Below are 18,717 nucleotides of genomic sequence, written 5' to 3'. Positions count from 1 at the left end.
GTTTATTCTACACTATGTGGGCAGTCTTGCCCTTTTTGCCATTTAAAAGTAGCAATCTCATGTTATTACGGAGAACACCATTATCCTTCTGATTCTCTGTGGCAATTTCAATCTGTGTGTCTTATTTCAGCAGTGCTGCCAGTTCCAGAATGTTTTTTTTTTTCTTTCTTTCTTTTTCTTCTCCAAAAATCAGCATATTAGTTTTGCAGCCAAACTGCTTCTTGAGGAATTCCTAAAAGTTGGTTTTTGTTTCATGAATGTTCCTCATGTACATGAACGTACCTTGACTTCAGCCAATGCTATCAAAAAACAGTTTGCCAATTCTTTGTAAAAAAAGGAGTTAAAAGCCACAAAGCCTTAGAAAAACAATAACCTCTATTTTCTTAGGTTGTGCTGATTGCCCGTCATGGTATGAGCTACATGCAATTGCTATAGTTGTTATTTTGAGAAACTTTAATCTGTCCTTCAGTGGTTCTCTATAACCACATTTTGAACAAAGTAACCACAGCCTCTCACTTTCTTTCTAAAGAATTAAAATGAACTACTGAAAAGTTACGATGGAATCATAGCAAGGAAGACCTCAGAACTATTCTGTACTTTCCATTCAGTTTCACTCAGACATCCCATTTGATTCCTCCTATTTTTCAACTTAACCAGTAAATTTCTGCTGACCAGTTCCCAGATGCCTGGAGATGTTGCCTGCAACTGTGAACTGAGCATCTACCTTACAAAGCACGTCAAGGCAATCCTTTTTATCACTTTGCCTTGCAAAACTCTCCTGCTTCATTTCATTCATTGACATGCAGCACACTTTCCACTGAACATTTGATTTCCTCTAGATTGCCAGCTATCTTTCTTTGTTTCCAACACTTTTCAGTGGGATCTTCTCAAAGTCTTTCCAAGTCCACCTATTAAAATAGCCTTTGTTTTATTTTTCCCTTTCTTGCTCCTGGTGATGCAAGACCTTTCTCCTTTGTAGTTCTTTTTGCCTGGATTATATGTAGCACACCTCTCATCTCGTTCATCTCGTTTTTTTTTTTTTTTTTTTTTTTTTTTTCCCATCTACCAGAATATTTACTATTTGTTTCAGTAAAGTAAATGAATAATTCCCTAAAGTCAATTCAGTGAAAGGCCATATTCAAAGGAAGCTTTATAAAAGGTGTGCCTACCTAAGGCACCTGGGCATTCTGTTGACTGCTGTGAGGTCCTAGATGACATTAATGCAGATTTGAGACATCTTGTGTAATTAACCCAAGTTCACTTGGTGCTGAACCTGTCTGTGACTGCTCACACAGTCATGACAGAATTTTGGCACTGGTGACTTCTAGTAAGGGGCAGTATTGAATGAACAGATGTGACAAAGTCTCACTATGTCATACCTAGATTTGCAAATATGTATCTGTTTGTGCCTTGAAGTTTTATCGCTAATTTGGTTGCAAGCCTTCATAGATAGTTGCTTTCATTTTCAATTGCCTAAAAGCTTTGATAAATCTGACTCAAAATTCTTAACTAGTATGAGATAACATGCACATAGCAAACCAATGGAAGATAATTTTTCTTTTAGCTATACTTAAAGCTTGCTAGTTGCAGGACACAAGATTGAATATACATACATTAGTGATTACATGAAGAAGCCCCAAATAGAGTAAATCAGATGTAGGAAAACATATTAAAATAAAAATATCAAAGGGAAAATACTCCTTGCTGGGTCTCCTTTTTTAGGTCATCTAATCACTGGTAACAGTTATTAACCTGTATCAATCCCAGCTCTTCTGGCTACTTAACTGAGTCAACGCCAATGCACTGTGTAGGCTGTGTGCGCAAGTCTCTCAAGTTGCTGTCCATCAGTTACGTAAGGCTGATAATGTTATTACTGTATTCTGTGGAGAGTCTGAAAATCCAGCATTACCATAACATTGGTATTTTGCCATTGCAAAATTGCTGGAGACCTGCAAATTTAAATCAAGTCCTTGAACTTTAATAAGACTAGATACTCCGTTTTCCTTTACCATGCTTCTTAACTGGTTAATAGTGAACACAGATGGGCATCTCAAGTAAGCTAGGAACTCTGTTCATGAAGGGACTGTAGCACAAATACATGTACAGGGTTAGCTAAGGCAGGAGCAGACAAACAGAACTAGAACAGGAAAAGGCCAGAGAAAATCCATCTGAGATAATTTATCATTTCAGGTGCAACCTTTCCCATTGTTCTGACTTCCTTAAAATAACTGCTTCTTGTTTAGTATTCTGGATCACCTTTACACCAGTTTGTACAAGAAGGGCACAGATGTGTATTTCTGAGCAAGCCAGGTCAGCTCTAATTCCTTCCCTGGTTCCCCCGCTGTTGCTTATGGGCTGTAATTTCTGGTTGCCCTCTGCTCCAGCAGCAGGCTCCTGCCCTTGCTGCCCCACATCACCTGGTGCAGCTGTGCGGAGCTGATGCTGCTTTGGCTCAGCTGCTGCCTACTCTCCTGCACGGGAGGAGAGGCACGGGGCTCTGCTGCTGCCTTCTCTGAGCCTTGCCCACAGAAGCTGAAGGGATGAAAATGTCTTCATGAGTGTTTCTTTGTTCACATTTCCAAAATAGCAGCATATATTTAAAAAAGTATTTATTTTATTTATTATTATTATCATATTTTTAATTTAATAGTTGGTTTCTCTCTCTTTAGGGGTGTGCAGAACACTTGATTGGGCTACCTCCTTGTTTTTTTTTTTTTTTTTTTTTTTTTAATGCCATATCTATCCCTTTTTATGTGGTTCCTGCTGCTTCTTTCATTTTTGAAGACAAGATTTTATCCTCCAATGTCATCTTTGGTGGTTTGCTGTATCAGTATAAGCCTTTAGGGAGGAGGCTACTTTATCTCTTTATCTGTCGTCTGGCTAAGGCTTGCCAGGTGTTTCTGCTGTAGGAATTCCTATCGTTCTAGCAGTGTGGGCCCACAAGGGCTGTTCCTGGTTTTTTTTTGTTTTTTTTTTTTTTTGTGGAGTTCCAGTGAAGTCAGCAGGTGAATCTCCACTCGCAGTGGTATTGTTTGGGCAGCTTGTTCCTCCTGGAAGGATACTATCTGCTGATAATACTTCTCTCCAGTAACTCAAAACAAAAGCTACGTATTTTCTCGTGAGGGGGAGAGAACAGCTTACACATGCTATTTTTTTTTTTCATTGTAACATTGGACAACAAGAGCAGGGAATATTTTATGAGAAAAAATAGGCCCTTAAAATTCCCCTCTCTCCTTGGAGGTTTATGTGGTTTCTATAAATACTTCTGTTCTTTGCATTGCTTCAGAGGTCTGGAAGTTACGAGGCAAGGAAGAGCCCAGATCAGTGTGAGAGTTCTCATCAGTTATTCCTTGGAGGGATATTTATATTTTTTCTTCCAAACTTTAGTAGGACTCCATGCACAACAGCAGTGGAAAGTTTGGAAGTTTCTAAGTGGTTCCTCAGTGAAGTTTCAAAAATACTACAGCGTTCCTTAACCAAATAAATGCTTTGCAGTTTCTGAAAAAAAAAACAAAAAAAAAAAAAACAAAAAAAAAAAAACAAAAACAACACAGCACAATTGTCTGCATCTCTTCACTGTTGCCTTATGATGCTGTTTGAAAATTATAAGAGATATTGCTCATCCAGTGACTATTTTTTGGACACTGCTAGCAAAGAACGTGGGACTGACTATTATTTGTCTGAGTCAGGAATAAGTCCCTGAAAGTCAGTGAAATAACACCAGTTTAAAACTGTGTGTGCATTAAAAGCAGAGAAGTAAATGAAATGTACTATTTAATTATCCACCTGAAATCAACATGTAACAGATGCATCTCAAATTGGTTTATGACTCCCATAGGGGATATTTTAAATCTTGAGCAGAAAAAAAGTTTCCTGGAGAAAGAAATCAAATTAAAAATTTCTGAGGAGCATTGGGGTTGTTTCAAATCAGTGAGCTTCTTCTATTTTTTTCTGCAAGATCCTGAATACTTAACAATATTACACACATTTCTGCCAGTTGCATCAGATGGTAACCTATCATCTGTGTGACATTATTGTTACAGATTTGTTATACCTTTGTAACGCTGAGCACAGATAAAGCTGTCCAATTAAAGCCATACTGAGATATGCAGCTGCTACTTTATGCTCCTTTCAGTCAGCATCTTGAGGACCCTTGTTCTCAGGGGTCCAGCCCAGCCCAGTGGCTGGCTGCAACGGCAGCAGCTGGCAGAGCTCCGGCACGGTTACTGCCACTTGGCACACGCCTCTTGCCTGGCTTCTGGTGTAGCTTTTGCTCTGATTGAAACAATCACAGTTGTTGAGAGAAGTCTGCGGTATATTTGATTATTTGGCTGCTGCTTGAGAAACAAAGATTGTTGCTGATTCACCAAGTGAGACAGGTGCTATTTACAAAGTACAGGAGGTGCATTGCTAACTTGGGGCTGTGCTGAGCAGGCGAGGAAATCCTCCCCTTCGCCCTCTCCAAAACCCAGCCTTGGCTGTACAACCGGGTGCTTAGGTCTGCACTTGAAAACAGCTCTGGCAGCCTGCTGTGTGGCTGGCGTACCTTTTAGTCCTCAGCCCTTTTGCTGTTTACGTGTACTTTATTGTCTTGCTGGCAGACATGCAGAGTTCAGCATCAGATTTTGACACGGGCATGCTGCTATCCCGAAGGATTTGCTGAACGGGCTGTCTTGCAGCTGCTGCATTTCCCACCAGTTAAATTGACAGCTACCTACTGTGTGGAGTTGCTAGGAGAAGGTGAACAGTCATCATTACAGCATACTCCTTCAATAACAACCTGTAGAGCTCTCTGATTTCTCTTCTGCAGGGATTTATACTTGTCTTCACTGCCGACTTAGCATTTGTTCGGTCATTTTCTTCTCGAGAGGCTGGTAGATATTTATTCCTTAAGAATCAATTCAGGATCAACTAAAGAGAAGAAAGTGCTGGCATTTGAACACACGCTCTTTGTAGGGTGATGTGGCTGATACTGGCTCCTACCATCTGCTTTCCTATTGCAGCCTGTTTCTCCAACCTGCAGAGCAGAAGCCAGCCTTTCTTTCCTTCTGGATCGTTAAAACCATTCACATATATCCTGCATGGCAATGAATTATAGTCCATTTTAAGGAATCTTTTGTGCTTCTGTGCATATTCCTACAGCAGACAAAGTGCATGAGGAAGGAGCTTGTGCAGCCAGTCAGTAGTGTAGAAGCTGGCTCACACGTATGGATTAGACTCGTGAGGTCAGAGGAGCTGTGTGTGCTGCTCTGTGCTTGTGTGGGGGGGGAGAGTGGATTTGTCTATCCAAGTGAATAGCAATTCAGGCAGGATCATCCCTCAGCTGTTGTAATTCTGATGTGTTTTGATGTGAAAGCTGCTACTGTCTAACGTGTGTGGATCTTCTGACATTTGTAGTGGACTAAGGAATGCTTTTACTTGCTGCTGAGCCTGACTGTAACTGTATCGCTGTAGGACAATAACGATGGGGGCTCGAGCGACGGAAACAACTCGTGAACTGGAAAGCACCTCGATAAAGTATCAAATAGGAGGACATGAAGAGAAAATGTGGCAACGGCTCAAAGGAATGTGAGTAGTTTCCGTCCTTGGCTTTTGTTTTGTTCCCTGGGAAAGACCGTTTTCATCTGTTTGTTAAAATGACTAATTAGCAAATGGCAGAGTTATCTGTAAGCTGTGAATAGTATTTGCTTTCATAATACAGTACCTCACTCTCTTCTATGATGGTAGTTAAATTAATGTTGAATTCTGTGTAAGGTTCAATCACCTCAAAAAGACATGACTAGTGAGAGTGGTTATCCAAATTGAAATGCAGGTAAGTCCTTTCATGTTAACACTCCCTTAGCTCTGATGTGATTTTGTAAATGTTGGCTTCAGAATCAGCATTACTGGAGCTGTTCCATCATTTCTGTCAGTGTATGTAGGTAAATACATGTTACTGCAGTTCCATAGGAAGTATCAGTACTTTGTCTTTTGAGACTGGAGGTAAAGAAGCTTGTGTTAAAAGAGATGCTCATCTATTAGGAGGCTGCTATGTGTCCCTGTTTTTTTTTTTTTTTTTTTTTTTTTTTTTCTTGTTGTTGTTGTTTTGTTTTTGTCCCTTTTATCAATTATTTTTGTACTTAAAAATACTGAAAAATGATCCAAGGACTACTTTAAGGGACCACCATGTACCTGCACTGTGTAATTCTTTCAGCTCAAATGCAAATTTCAGTGTAGACTTTTTGTGCAAGTGATCAGTAAACAAAGGTTTGCAACTTGTCAGAGAGAAAGTCAAACAAACTAGTTTGTTGTAAACACCTTAAACTTCAGTGCCTCCTTTGAAGTATTTATCTGTTTTTTGCTCTGAAAGCTGATGTCCGGATGTTACAAATGAATGGATGTGTTATATTTCTTGCTTTAGAAGCAAGGAAATTGCACTCATTTTATCTGAAAAGCTTTGAAATAGTATTTCTAAGGGTATGCCACAGTTGCTACATAGTCCTTCAGCTGCTGAGGGAACATGTTTGATTGAAACCTATGGGTCACTTAGAGTGCTACGAGTGTTGGATGCACTGGCTATGGCTCTGCCTGTTTCTGCTGTGCATTGGGTAGAGATTCAAGCTGGCTGTGGGAAAGGGAGTCTTTGCCATCTGCTTTCTTTCATGAGAAAGTTTGCTTGCTTCTGTGGAAAGTCACTTTTCAGTTGTGGTCACAGATTTATCACAACTTTTCTGTGATATCCTTTTGAATATTTGCTCTAAATACTATCATGACTCTGTTTTAGATTATGCATTTTGGAAACCATGTTGTCCATAGAAACCTGTAAGTGTACCCAATGGAGCAAATCTTTTGCTCACTTCCTGATGCCACACAACTTGCCTCTGACTTTCCACTACCAGGGAGCTCCACCAATTTGTGCAGACTTTCATTTATGTAGGGTCTAATCTGCTGCTTTTGTTCAGTTTGTAAATTCTCTATTAACACCAGAGTAATAGCTTTCTTGGGTTGAAATGCGTTCTTTCAGAATTGTTCCATTAAACAAACAAATGTAAATACTAAATATTACCGACACTGAGTACAACAGCTCCAGGAAATGAGGTTCAGGTTTCTTTAGGAGTTATTAAAACAATGGTTGGAATTTCACACAGAATCACACAGAATCATCTAGGTTGGAAGAGACCTCCAAGATCACCAAGTCCAACCTCTGACCTAACACTAGCAAGTCCTTCACTAAACCATATCACTAAGTGTGATATCATTTGTGTGTATCAAAATCAAATGGAGTTTAACTGTTTGAAAAAGTATTTGAAAACTGTCTTTCTTAGTTTGGTGCCAGCTTCTTGACTGTTATGACTACAAGACAAGATAGCGCTAAAATACTGGTATTTAAAAGAAACAGGTTATGATATTGGATAAGGTCTCAGCTGACCATTTCTCAGACTTCCCAATGATTTCATTTCAGTCAGTCACCAGTCAACAGGAAATCACTGACCGGTCATTATTCTGAGTATTGTATGGGAAAAGTTCAAAGAGTTGAATTTCCCAGAGCAGATCTCTGTACTCAATTTATAGTATAAGCATCAGTCATTAAGAAAAAGGATTAATTTTGCTGGTGCAGAGATATCAAAGTATATTTGTATGTGGGAGGAAAGATGGATAGATAAGCGGGACTGCCACAGACAATGTCATTTGGGAAGAATTGCCTTATGAATTATTGTCAGTCAGGATAATTGTTTCATCTTAGAGAGGGAATTGTTAGTGTGAAGCCAAATTACACCCTCATAGTAATATAACTATATTGTAGGCAAGATGCAGTGTGAATTATGGAGCTGAATCTGTTGCTGATACATTCCACAGGCCTGCAGAGTGTTCACCAATGTATACATATGATTTCAAAACAATTTTACTGTACTTTGCTAGTTGAGAGTGCTGATTGTCTTCCTGCAGGCAGGTCATTACTTCTGAAAAAACATTAGATTTCATATGGGTAACTATCCACAAAGTGTTTAAAAGCTGCACAGTAAGTCCTTACATAAAATGAGATTTTATTTTCTGTTAGCATTTTGGCTTCTTATAGTGGACATTTAGCTTTGGATTTGGCTGCAGAGTTCGGAGTTCCATATACATTTAACTTTGTCTTTTTTTTTTTTTTGGTAAATATAGTTTGTTTTTTGAGATAGTTGAATTGAACATGATTAGTAATGAATGAGAAATCATTATTTGAATGCCCTATAAGAAAAGCTGGGCATTGTGAATGAGCTTGGACAGAAGAGCCTTTCTACACAGTTTCTATTCTATTTGTTTGCACAGTCCTTACTAACCTAATGCTCTCCCTGTGTGCTGTGGTAAAGACTAGGATGTTTTGAATAACATGAAACCTACATCCAGCTTCCACCCTATTCTTGTGGCCTTCCAGCTGAACTCTGCTTTCTGTATTGCAAGTCAAAATCCAACTCTATTATCTTGATGCTGAAACTGCAGCAGTGCTACAAACAGGAGGGTTTCTCCTGCAGATGAGATTATTTTGAAATTAATAATTTGATCCTTAGAGTTGGTACTGAGTTTATTGATGTCTAAATGTATAAAACAAGGTCACTGAAGCAGGACTTACAAAAAGGAGGTGTGTACATTTCTGTCCTAACTTGAGCTTCTGGTCTTTGAATTCACACGTTTTCAGTAGGCAGACTGCAAGCTTCCTCTGTTTTGTACTTCAGAGAGAAAGCAAAAACAAATAACAAGTGACAGCTAAATAAGTCATAAATAGTGTGGTTTTAACAACTCTTTGTTATGCAGAAGAGTGAAAGGAAAAGCCATGCAAACCACAGCTGGAATTTGCACTGCCAGCCTTAGGGCAGTGTTGTACACATTCCTCTAGAGAAGGAATCTCCTCACAACCTGGCCAGGTGGATCCTTCTCAGACCATTTAATGGCACCGAGTGCACTTCTTCTCCCTTAGCCTTTCATTCTCTTTCAGATAGGACCTTATTTTAGGCAGAAACTAAGTCTCCAGATTAATTGTATTCTGGTGTCAGCAGGACTGGAAGATTTGCTGCCCAGGAGAGCTTCTCTTCGGGCGCTGACAGAGCGGTAATGAGATCTGAAAGAGAAGCAGCTTCTTTAAAGCATTTTGCTTCACAGCTCAGAGAACCAGATCTAAAGCAGAGCTCTGTATGCTCACTGGCTTTACAGTGTTTGGTATTCTTAATCTGCAGATAGACTTGACTTAACCCTGTGTTCCTCATTATTCTGTGGAATGATGCATAGTCTGTTTACAGTATACCTTGGCTGTCTGCCACTGCACTCAATGTCACACACAGAACAGGCAGACTCCTCCACACCCTACCTTTTTTTGCAAGTAGGCGTGTTCTTTGCAAGTAGTTTGTCTCCATCACTGTTGAACCTAGTATTAGAAGTGAGTACCATTTTTTGAACTTTAACTTAATAAGTGAGAAAATAACCTGCTTTTCATAGATATTTGCATATTTGCGTAGCATATTTGCTAGTATTGTCTCCTAGAGTTTAAAAAAATCTGAATAGAAAAAGTTAAATCCAACATCCCAGAATATTGGGGGATTGGTGTTCACCAATAGAATAGACTATTTGGTTAGAATAGACTACTTTATGTAATTGTTACTGATTTAAAAAGAGAATACATTCTATTGCCATCTCTATATGTGACAGTATATTTGCTATTGCCTAAAACTAATTTGTACTAACTTGGATGGCAAAAGGCTGCTGAGGAAAAGCATAAGCTTCTTGCCTTACCTCCTTCCCTTTCTGTTCCTCTACAACTGAAAACAGGCCCCAGAGAGTTTTAAGACACTAAAAGAGCCTGACTCTCCTAGACACAGTTTGTTGATCCTGGGGTGCGGCAGTGACAAGAGCCTATCACTGCGTGTGTACAAATTTTATAAAGGCAAAAAGTCACTGACCTAGGGAAACTTGACTTGATGTCAAGGAAAGTAGAAAAATGCCTTCCTCCACACTTGCTGAGTAAGAAGTGAGGATGCTTTTAAAAGCATCAAGTGGAATCACAGATTAGCAGCCTGTTAGGTCTAAAAAAGACCAGAAATTTTGGATAACTTTAGGTAGGGAACCTCACTCAGTCATTCCTTCATTCAGACCCTGAGAAACTAGTGGGAAAGCTATGAAAGCTCACAAAAAAAAAAAAAAAAAAAAAAAAAAAAGTTAACTGAAGAGATCATCATTATCAAAACCTAAAGTTTTATGATATGAAGGTTTATTAATTTGTAAGTACTAAAGAATCAGAGGAGAAGAGCTAGACTTAGAGATGGAAAATTGCTAAAAAAAATGATACAGAAATTGTCACTTACAGGTAACTACATTAAGAACAGATAGATATACTGTTCAAGTAGCTTTTACTTGTAATGTTGCCTATCTTTACTTTTTCCTAGCATGAAAACTTTTCTTTATAAGAAAATCATAAGCTCTTTAAAAAATTCAAATGAGATCCATATCTAAATGGAATTTAAATAAAATAAAAGCTGTTACTTTTCTAGTATGACTTCAGAAATGATCTGAACAGAAAATTGAAGAAATTATGTACTGATATGGATCCCATTAGTACTACAATTACAGTAAGAAATGCTCCATTACAAGTTGTGAACTGGTTCTTTTTATACCCAAACCAAAGTCTGTTTCTGTGACTGAGTAGTCAAGGTAAACAATTCATAATAATTCTGTAGCATAAAAAATATATCTAATTAAACATATAAAATGACAGATGTTACATTTTGCAATAACTATTTTAGCCATACTCAGTTACTTAGCCTGAGCATTTTAAAGAACTCTCTTATCCAGTCATGTTAGTACAATAATAATATTTTGTTGCTGAATGGATTTTCCATCATTATCATTTATAGGATGCAGAGAACTAATTTCCTGGTGCGTATTAATTTTTGCTGAAATGTCTAGCACCTAGTGGTGCTTGATGGATTAGAGTAAATGCTAGTCCTCTAATTTACTGTGGGTAGGTGAATTGCTGTGCTTATAGAAAGCTCTACTAGAAGTAATTGCAAATAGAAGGAATGGTCCACAAGCCATAATTTGCCTGTGATACCACTAAGAACAGGAAAAGTCTGTCTTCACTAGTCTCACAATCTCTATATGATGTAACAGGGAAGTTCATGATTTCCAGACCTTCAAATGTACATGTGCATACACCCCTCACATATGTGTCCAATTACAATTAAGTGCTTTCTCTGAGAACACAGCAAAGGAAATTAAAGATAATATTTTATGAAGCTGACTGCTAAGCTGCAATTAAATGAAGTCTCAAATTTCTATCCTCTGTATCTTTGTTTAGCTTGGACTTCTACCTCTACTTATGCTACATCAAACACTTCTAAGATTTCCTAGAAGATACTTTCTCTGACTACCTCATACATGTTCAATTCAGATCTGCCTAGAAAGAGATAGCATATCATCTGCTACAGAAGTAATTACTTTCCTCTTATTTTGAACTCCTGCCAGCTACTTGTGCAGGGGCCTGTGTTTGCCCTGCAGGATGAACAATTTTTATGCACATTTTTCAACAACCTCATTCTCTGGTTTAGATAGTACACACTGAAGCTTGCTGACAAACTGTTACCCACTTCTCAAAGCTTTTGGTCAAAAATGCTGATTATATAGAGTTGAAAAAACTCAAATGCCTAAATACCAAAATTACATATTTACCAGTGGAAGTTATAACAAAAATAGGCATTGACTTCCAAACGAGAAACGTAACCTCAGGTTTATCAAAATTGCCTGACAGAAGTTTTCCTGGAAGATGTCAAAACAATCATTTAGTAGTGAACTGAGCATTAGCACTTCTCCATTTTCTTTGCATTTGCCATCCAGTCTGGTTTGCTCCTGATATCATCTCTGGAGGAGGGCTAGAACAAAACCGTTGCAGTTATTTCTGCAACCATTTACTGGGGACTGTCAGAAAACTAAGGCTGCAAAACCAGGGTAAAGATATACTGTTTGGTAGCAAGTCATCCTAGGATACTGTGTCATCATTTCTAACTGGCAGGTTTTCTTTTTTTTTTTTTTTTGCCAAATAAATGAAACATTCAAAGCCCCCCAGAAGGGAGCAAAATAACCAACCAACCAACCAAGAGCCAAATGGGTTAAGCTTGACTCCCAACCTGCAGAGTGGCAGAGTGCTTGTTCTCTGGTGACAGCAGATATTTGGGAAGTTTGGATTTGTTTTAGTTTCCCTGTACTGCCTTGCTTTACCATTTCATGAAGTACTTTAAATCACAGATTTTTTAAGGTATGGCTTCACAGGGAAGAGATATAGTGATGGTCAGAGCTTAATAGAAAATGAATCCTTTAATTTTACAAAGGAGATAAGAAAACCGAGCAGTTACGACTAAAACAAGAGAGCAAATTGGACTCCGATGTGGCAAAGGGAAGCTGAACAGGAATTGAGTACATCGATTAGAAAGTTACAGCTGACACCAAAGTGACTCAGCTTTCCCAAGCTGTAAAGCTGAACAATTAGGCAAGCAGTGTTGCAAACTAAACAAGCGAGCCGCCTTCCTCGTCTCTCTTCTCCTTTAGAAAACTGCTTAGACTTCCTTGTAGAAAGCCAGTAAATGCATTCAGTACCCCTTATGGCTGCAGCTGGTTGCCGAGTAGTCTGTGGCTCTAATCAGACATGCTTTCTGAGTACATATATGCAAGGAATAATGATTTTAAATGAGTATGTGAGCTAATCCTAAAACTCTGGGTGATTCTGGCTGTTCGCCAGCATGTATCATTTCTTATGGGTAAATCAAATACTGTTACATGATTTGTTGTATTAATTCCTGGGGATTCCCATAGAAAAGCAATTTCCAAACCGGTCTTCTGTGAGCTGTGTAAGTTTGTCAGCTACTTGGTCCTGAGAAATGTCATCTTTTTCAGCAGCTATGATGGATTAGGTTTTCTCCTCTGATTCATTGTTGCCTCTCAACTCTTGCCTCCATGCTAACTTTCTTAGCTGTGCTAGTATGACTGGTTTTGATGTAGTTCTGGGAATACTTATATATAGTATCCCTACTATTAATTTTAACTTGAATCAGTTCCTTGGTTGGATTCTTTGAGCGTTTCCACACTCAGTAGCACCTTTTCAATGGAGGAAGCTGTCTGGCTATAGGAATAGCTGGTGATGAGGTGAAAGGGTTCAGACTGGCTCGAGCTGGTGCAGTTTGCCAGCAAAAGAACTGTAGTTTCATGTTGCTCTTGTTTTAAGTCTGTGATCCTGTGACATGATAAATCCTAGTCTAGGATCCTGCTATTAGATCAAAACATGACAGAAGGTGTTGATGCAATGTGAACTGATGCTGAGGGTTCAAGTTTGTTCCAGTATTTTGCAAGCTTAACTTTTAGTAGCATATTTTATGAAAATCAAGTATCGCCCACGTCACTCCAGCTTTATGATGCATCAGATAACATCTGTGCTCCTGTAGCCAACAGAAAGCTGACCTGAAAGAAGTCCAGTGTAAACATCCATACTGTGTACTTTGGCGAATGCAGTACAATTGTAATCACGTATTTGCACCTCAACTGGATCAGTTAAGTACTGCTAGGTAACCTATAACCAACAGTCACAAAACCCTAACCTAAACCCCTTAAGCCTATTGTTTACCTGTGCCTTATAAAATCCTTTGACACCACTGGCAATGTTTTGGATGCCTGTAAAACCCTCCAGAACCCTCCCCTTGCCCTCCCACCCCAATAATCAACCACCAGCATTATCAAACAAACAACAATAAAAAAACAACCACAATAAACTACTTCATTAAAAGTTTGATTCTTCTTGGCTGGAATGCTCAGACATGGCTGACATTGTGCTATTTATGGTATGCATGATGCAGGTGGAGAGTGATGTGGTTTATTATAAGCTCTTTAGAATGAGTAAGAGAAGTAATGCTCATCTGAGTCAGAATCATAAAAGAACAAAATAAAAGAGTGGTCCAAAATATAAATGTATCAACATTAATGACATTCCTGAAAAGTCTATAGAACTTCTAGAAATCAAGAAACATCAACAGGTATCTGAGAAAAGGCAATTCTGACTTGGTGCAGGCGTGCAGAAGTAAGGCTTAGTAGTTCAAGCTACTTGTTCCTTGTCAAAGAAAAAGAAAACATTTATATTTCTTGAAAAGCATGGGAGAAAATAGAGCTTCTGTAAAATCTAAATTTTATATCTAACTACAAAAGTTAAATCATAGGCATGGCACAGGAGTGGGCCAGAGTGCTTCTCTATTGGAAAATTTCAGCAATACATCAGATTTTTAGGCCTTTCAGAGGAGCTGGTATAACTTTAAGCATCATTTGCTGGAGAACAGATTGATGAGCGAGACATACATTAAAGCATTGCATTTTCCAGAACTAGTAGTTCTACAAATATCCTTCCAAAGAAGTGGTGTGGTATATTTTGTTGGTGGTGGTGTTTTGTTTGCTTTAAGAAGTAAGAGAAAGGAATGGGCTTTTGCTCAACTATTCCTCCCTGATCTTATGCTTGCTGCATGATGGCATAAATATTTGTAATCATAGTCATTCAACATTTTTGCCTGTTTTTGTTGCTGCTTATTTAATGAGCTTTTCAGCCTTACAGACTGTTGAATTACAGCAGTGCAGCTTTCCAAGCAGAATGCAGATATTATTTGGTGCAGTGTTATTTAACAGGGAGAGATCTAAAAGAAGATGTTTGTCTATGCAAGTGCTTACGCTCCATTATCTATTGTTTGACATTGGCTGCAGTTTGTTTGACCCAACCCTTCTCCAGACTTTTGGCGCCCCCGGGAAAATAAGTAGCCTCCATAAATATTATGTTGACATTTAATTGTTGTGAATTTCTCTGATAAATAGTGTTTGGAGGCACTTGCATTTGAATGGTTCACTGTTAGTGTAATTTATGCCAGAAAGACACTAAGGAACAGACTACCGGGTAGTATTTACTTCTTTCTTTTGTTCGTATACAGTACTGAACTATTGTTCTGCCTGGGTAAATTTAAATGAAATACTATTGTTGGCTTTTACTTTTTGGTGTGTCATCTGCAGAATTTATTTGAAGAATCAACAGCAGGTTACCTGCAGTGATGTGTTCATGCTTTTTTTTTTTTTTTTTTAACATCAGTTAGCTTAGAGAGAAACCAGGTTTATGGGATAGTCCTATAACAGCCAATGGCAGTGAGATGGAGATACAATAGCCTTTTCCCTGCTGAATAGTGCCACAACAAGGAAACTCCATTTTAGTGTTATATTTTTCTTGACTCTCATTATTGGTCTTTATTTTAAATAAGTGGGACAAAAGTGAGACTTCAAATTTACTCATCTGTGATGTGAGTGTATGTACCTATAGTTGTTTAGTAGCATTTTACAAATACATCCTATAAAGCTGAAGTTAATAGTGAGAAGAAACGTGTGTCTTAACCTCCTCTTATAGTGTATATATTTGATGATTTTAAGAGTGCCACATTACTATATTGCACTGGAAAGTGTTGGGCTCTTCCTTCCTATTCCACCATGAAGCCTACTCCAAACTGTATAACTGTTTTGATTTCTTGAATGAAATAGTACATGTATCTTTGAGAGCAAAAGTGCAATCATTATATGATAGGAACTATTACTTAAAGCGGTGAAAACATATGTAAGAAGAGCGAAAATGATTTTTACTATTTGAAATAAGTTTGTCTCTTCTGGATACTTTCTGGTTTATGTGAGTTTAGTCAGAAGTATTATGTGCTTAACTTAAAATGTCATAGGTAAAACCACTCATTTATTTGGGCCTTTTGACTTCGAAGTTCTGAGCAGATTGATTCAATATTGTTTGTTTCTCTGGAAATATTTGAAAATATTTGTCAAGCACATGTCAAAATGAAGAATGTTAATAACATACACATTTAAATAGTTTAGCGATAACTGTGAGGAAGCTTTGCCTCCAAGAAAGAATTTACTTCTATTTTTAGTTTTTCTTTTGAATAGTTTGGTTAGACGCTGTCTGTCTTGCGCAAGCTAGTCATCAGGGATTCCTTCTCGTTTTGATTCCTAGAACACCCTACTCTTCCATAAAAAATGTTTAAGTATGTAATGTGCAGAATAACTAGGAATGAAAGTGTTAAAACATCTTGGTTCGACCCACTTCCAAACCTACATATTGGTTTCCTGGCTTTGTAATTAAAAAAGTATGATGCATACTTAGCAGTTTTCCATGGTTAGGTTCTACTGGGGAAGAAATGAAAGATTGGTAATAAATTTCTGTCCTGTTGAAACAGAAGATCAGAGAAGACTTATGGCCTAGGCCTTATGATTTCCAATTCTGCATTAAGATACCAAAACTTTACCCTTGCCTTCACCTCTAACATATTTTATTCTTCAATATTCCAAGAACATGCCAATATACCCCTGCTGTGGATTGAATGTGGTACATATGCTGTGTGAAACTGAATTTTAGCTAAGAGAAAAATGGTTTGTCTGCATAGCAGACAGGGAAAAAGAAAGTTTAAAAGTGAACATACAACAGCTGCTTGCCTGTTTTAGAGCTGGATATGGGGTAAACACAGGATATGAGCATCCCCGAAGATTATGACAGTTTATAGCTGAATCCAAACTTTCTGAGTTGTTCCTCTCACTGTTATAACCTGTCTGTGCTCAAAAACTTAGAGACCTTTAGAAGACTAGTTTGTGTATAAATTTAATGGAAGTACGACAATGCATGTCCTGATGTATAAAATAAACATGGTATTAGGATTCATATGGAAAATCTTGGCTTTGACTTGGCTTTCTAATTGTATTTCTGCTTTTTCATTGGAAGCTTGCATATCTATTAACAGACCATGCCAGATCTGCAGTAGACTAATTGAATTCTATAGTAACAAAAATGCCCTGATTTATTCATGTTATCACTTTCTGAAAAAAATTAGGTGTCTCGGGTGAGCATATGCCATATCGAGTCATCTCTGTCACCTATTTCTCCCCTGAATTATACTCAGTTTTGGCCATATTCATTCTGGATATGGAAGACAGTCAAACACATCTTATTCATGAGGTCCTATTTAGCCACCTAGCACTGTGCTGATCATCTTTTCTATGTAATGAAAGGCTATAACCAGAATGCTGTCTTGTGTAGCTTAAAAATATCCTTGTGCTCACATTGAAATGAAAGCAAAATGTAAAAACTGTATAATGAGTTAGTGAAAGTGTGTAATTTGCTATGAGTTTTACTGAAGACCTTTCAGTTTGAAAGTTTAGAACATTTTCAGCCTCAGTTCAATATTAAGATCATCTCATTGCTTTGGGAGAGGAGGACTCGGAAGTTGCAGAGTCCTTGAATCATGTTACTATTTAGGGACACATGATTATTAATAGATCTTGATTTTAAATATTTTTCAACCTTTATCATTACTTAAGTTAAATGTAATCTCAAGTTTACTCTTAGTTTGAATGAGCATGGGAATAGAATAAGACCTTAAGACTTCAGCTTCAGTAGTGGAAGTTCTCAAGGGGAAGGATCCTGAAGAAAAGGTAGAATTCATAGAAGTTTAGAGATTTACTACATTTTTTCATTCCAAGTAATGAAAAACAGTATGGCATCTTTACATACTGTGACTCTGCAATGAAGTGGCCTCAGAAGGATACTCTTTAAATCTCTGTAACAACAGCATAAAGCCTCACAAGTGACAACAGATGTGATTTCTCACAGTGAAGTGCATTCTTATCATTTGACAATGATTAACATTATGATGATCCTCTTGGCGTGGAACTGGAATTTTTCTACATTGTACAAGCTATATTAAATCCGTCTTTAGCTGGCACCCATACCTTACTGGCATGTGGCAGGCTGCCACATGCATGGGACCAATTCCAGCTTTCTTCATGGGCATGAGTGCAAAAATCTCCATATGATGCTTTACTGATGAAAATTATTTGATGATTCTCACAAGGAGGCTGCTGCATAATGCAATTCTCTATCTCAGAAAAAAAAGTGCTTTGTGGCCCGGTTTTGGATTCTACTTACTACCTCAGTCATCTTTCATCCAATACATTAGGATATAATAATATTTAAAGGCACTACAGTTTCTGGTTGTACTGTGAATTCATGATTCAGTCTGAAAGATCAGAAAATCTTGTAGCTTTCTGAGACTGCAGTTCAGAGATGTGAGCAATTGTCAAGCACCAATAGTCAATTCATTCCATCTGTGAAAACGTGGTGTTGGACTACAGCTTCTGTTGAAATGGACAGAATGAAAGAGGTTTGGGGTTTTTGAATGGGAAAAAAAAAAAGTACTTTTTGAGGCCTATTTATCATGATGCAGTTGATGGTATGCCCGTAGACCTCAGAACTTCAGCCTGTGATTGTTCCATCAAACCCATAATTTAATAAAATTAACCTGGTTCTGGTCTCACTTACACCAGTTTAATTGGAGGCTATTGAATTACATCACAATAAATGATAGTTCAAAATAGATTTACTTTATTATGACAAAAGATTGCAGTATTTCATGGATGCAGTGGAATTTGGCTAAGGTTTATTGGTCACTCTTTTTTTCTGAACTTTGGGCTACGTCAAGTATGTTGTAATTTTTCAGTTAGCTGTTACTGCAAGTGATTCTTTTCTTGCATTGCTAAGTGAGCATGCCACCTGATAGGAAAATGATTTCCTGAGGCTGCTTTTTTTTTTCCCTCTTTTTTTTTTCTTTTATCTTTTTTTTTTTTTTTTCTTTCCAAAAGGAAAGAAACATG

The 18,717-nt window shown here is 37.9% G+C and overlaps 1 protein-coding gene and 1 long non-coding RNA gene across 11 annotated transcripts in view; one reads left to right on the top strand and one right to left on the bottom strand.

The window, feature by feature from the left end:
* Positions 1–18,717, top strand: part of PDE1A (phosphodiesterase 1A) — a 221,846-nt gene that overhangs the window by 63,371 nt on the left and 139,758 nt on the right. For 4 of the 9 annotated variants that reach the window (XM_027461479.3, XM_072041054.1, XM_072041055.1 and 1 more), the window contains one exon: positions 5,455–5,568. In XM_027461479.3, coding sequence (XP_027317280.2) covers positions 5,455–5,568 — 114 coding nt within the window. Of the gene's footprint in view, positions 1–4,748; positions 4,875–5,101; positions 5,226–5,454; positions 5,569–18,717 lie in introns of those variants that run through there. The other 5 variants (XM_038182059.2, XM_027461476.3, XM_021270389.4 and 2 more) reach the window with 3 other exon arrangements.
* Positions 1–18,717, bottom strand: part of LOC106016158 (uncharacterized) — a 50,001-nt gene that overhangs the window by 22,243 nt on the left and 9,041 nt on the right. The window lies entirely within an intron of this gene.

Source organism: Anas platyrhynchos, chromosome 7, assembly GCF_047663525.1.
Source record: "Anas platyrhynchos isolate ZD024472 breed Pekin duck chromosome 7, IASCAAS_PekinDuck_T2T, whole genome shotgun sequence".
In the NCBI taxonomy this organism is placed as follows: domain Eukaryota; kingdom Metazoa; phylum Chordata; class Aves; order Anseriformes; family Anatidae; genus Anas; species Anas platyrhynchos.
Note: the sequence above shows the minus strand (reverse complement) of the source record. Positions and strands in the feature narration are given on the sequence as shown.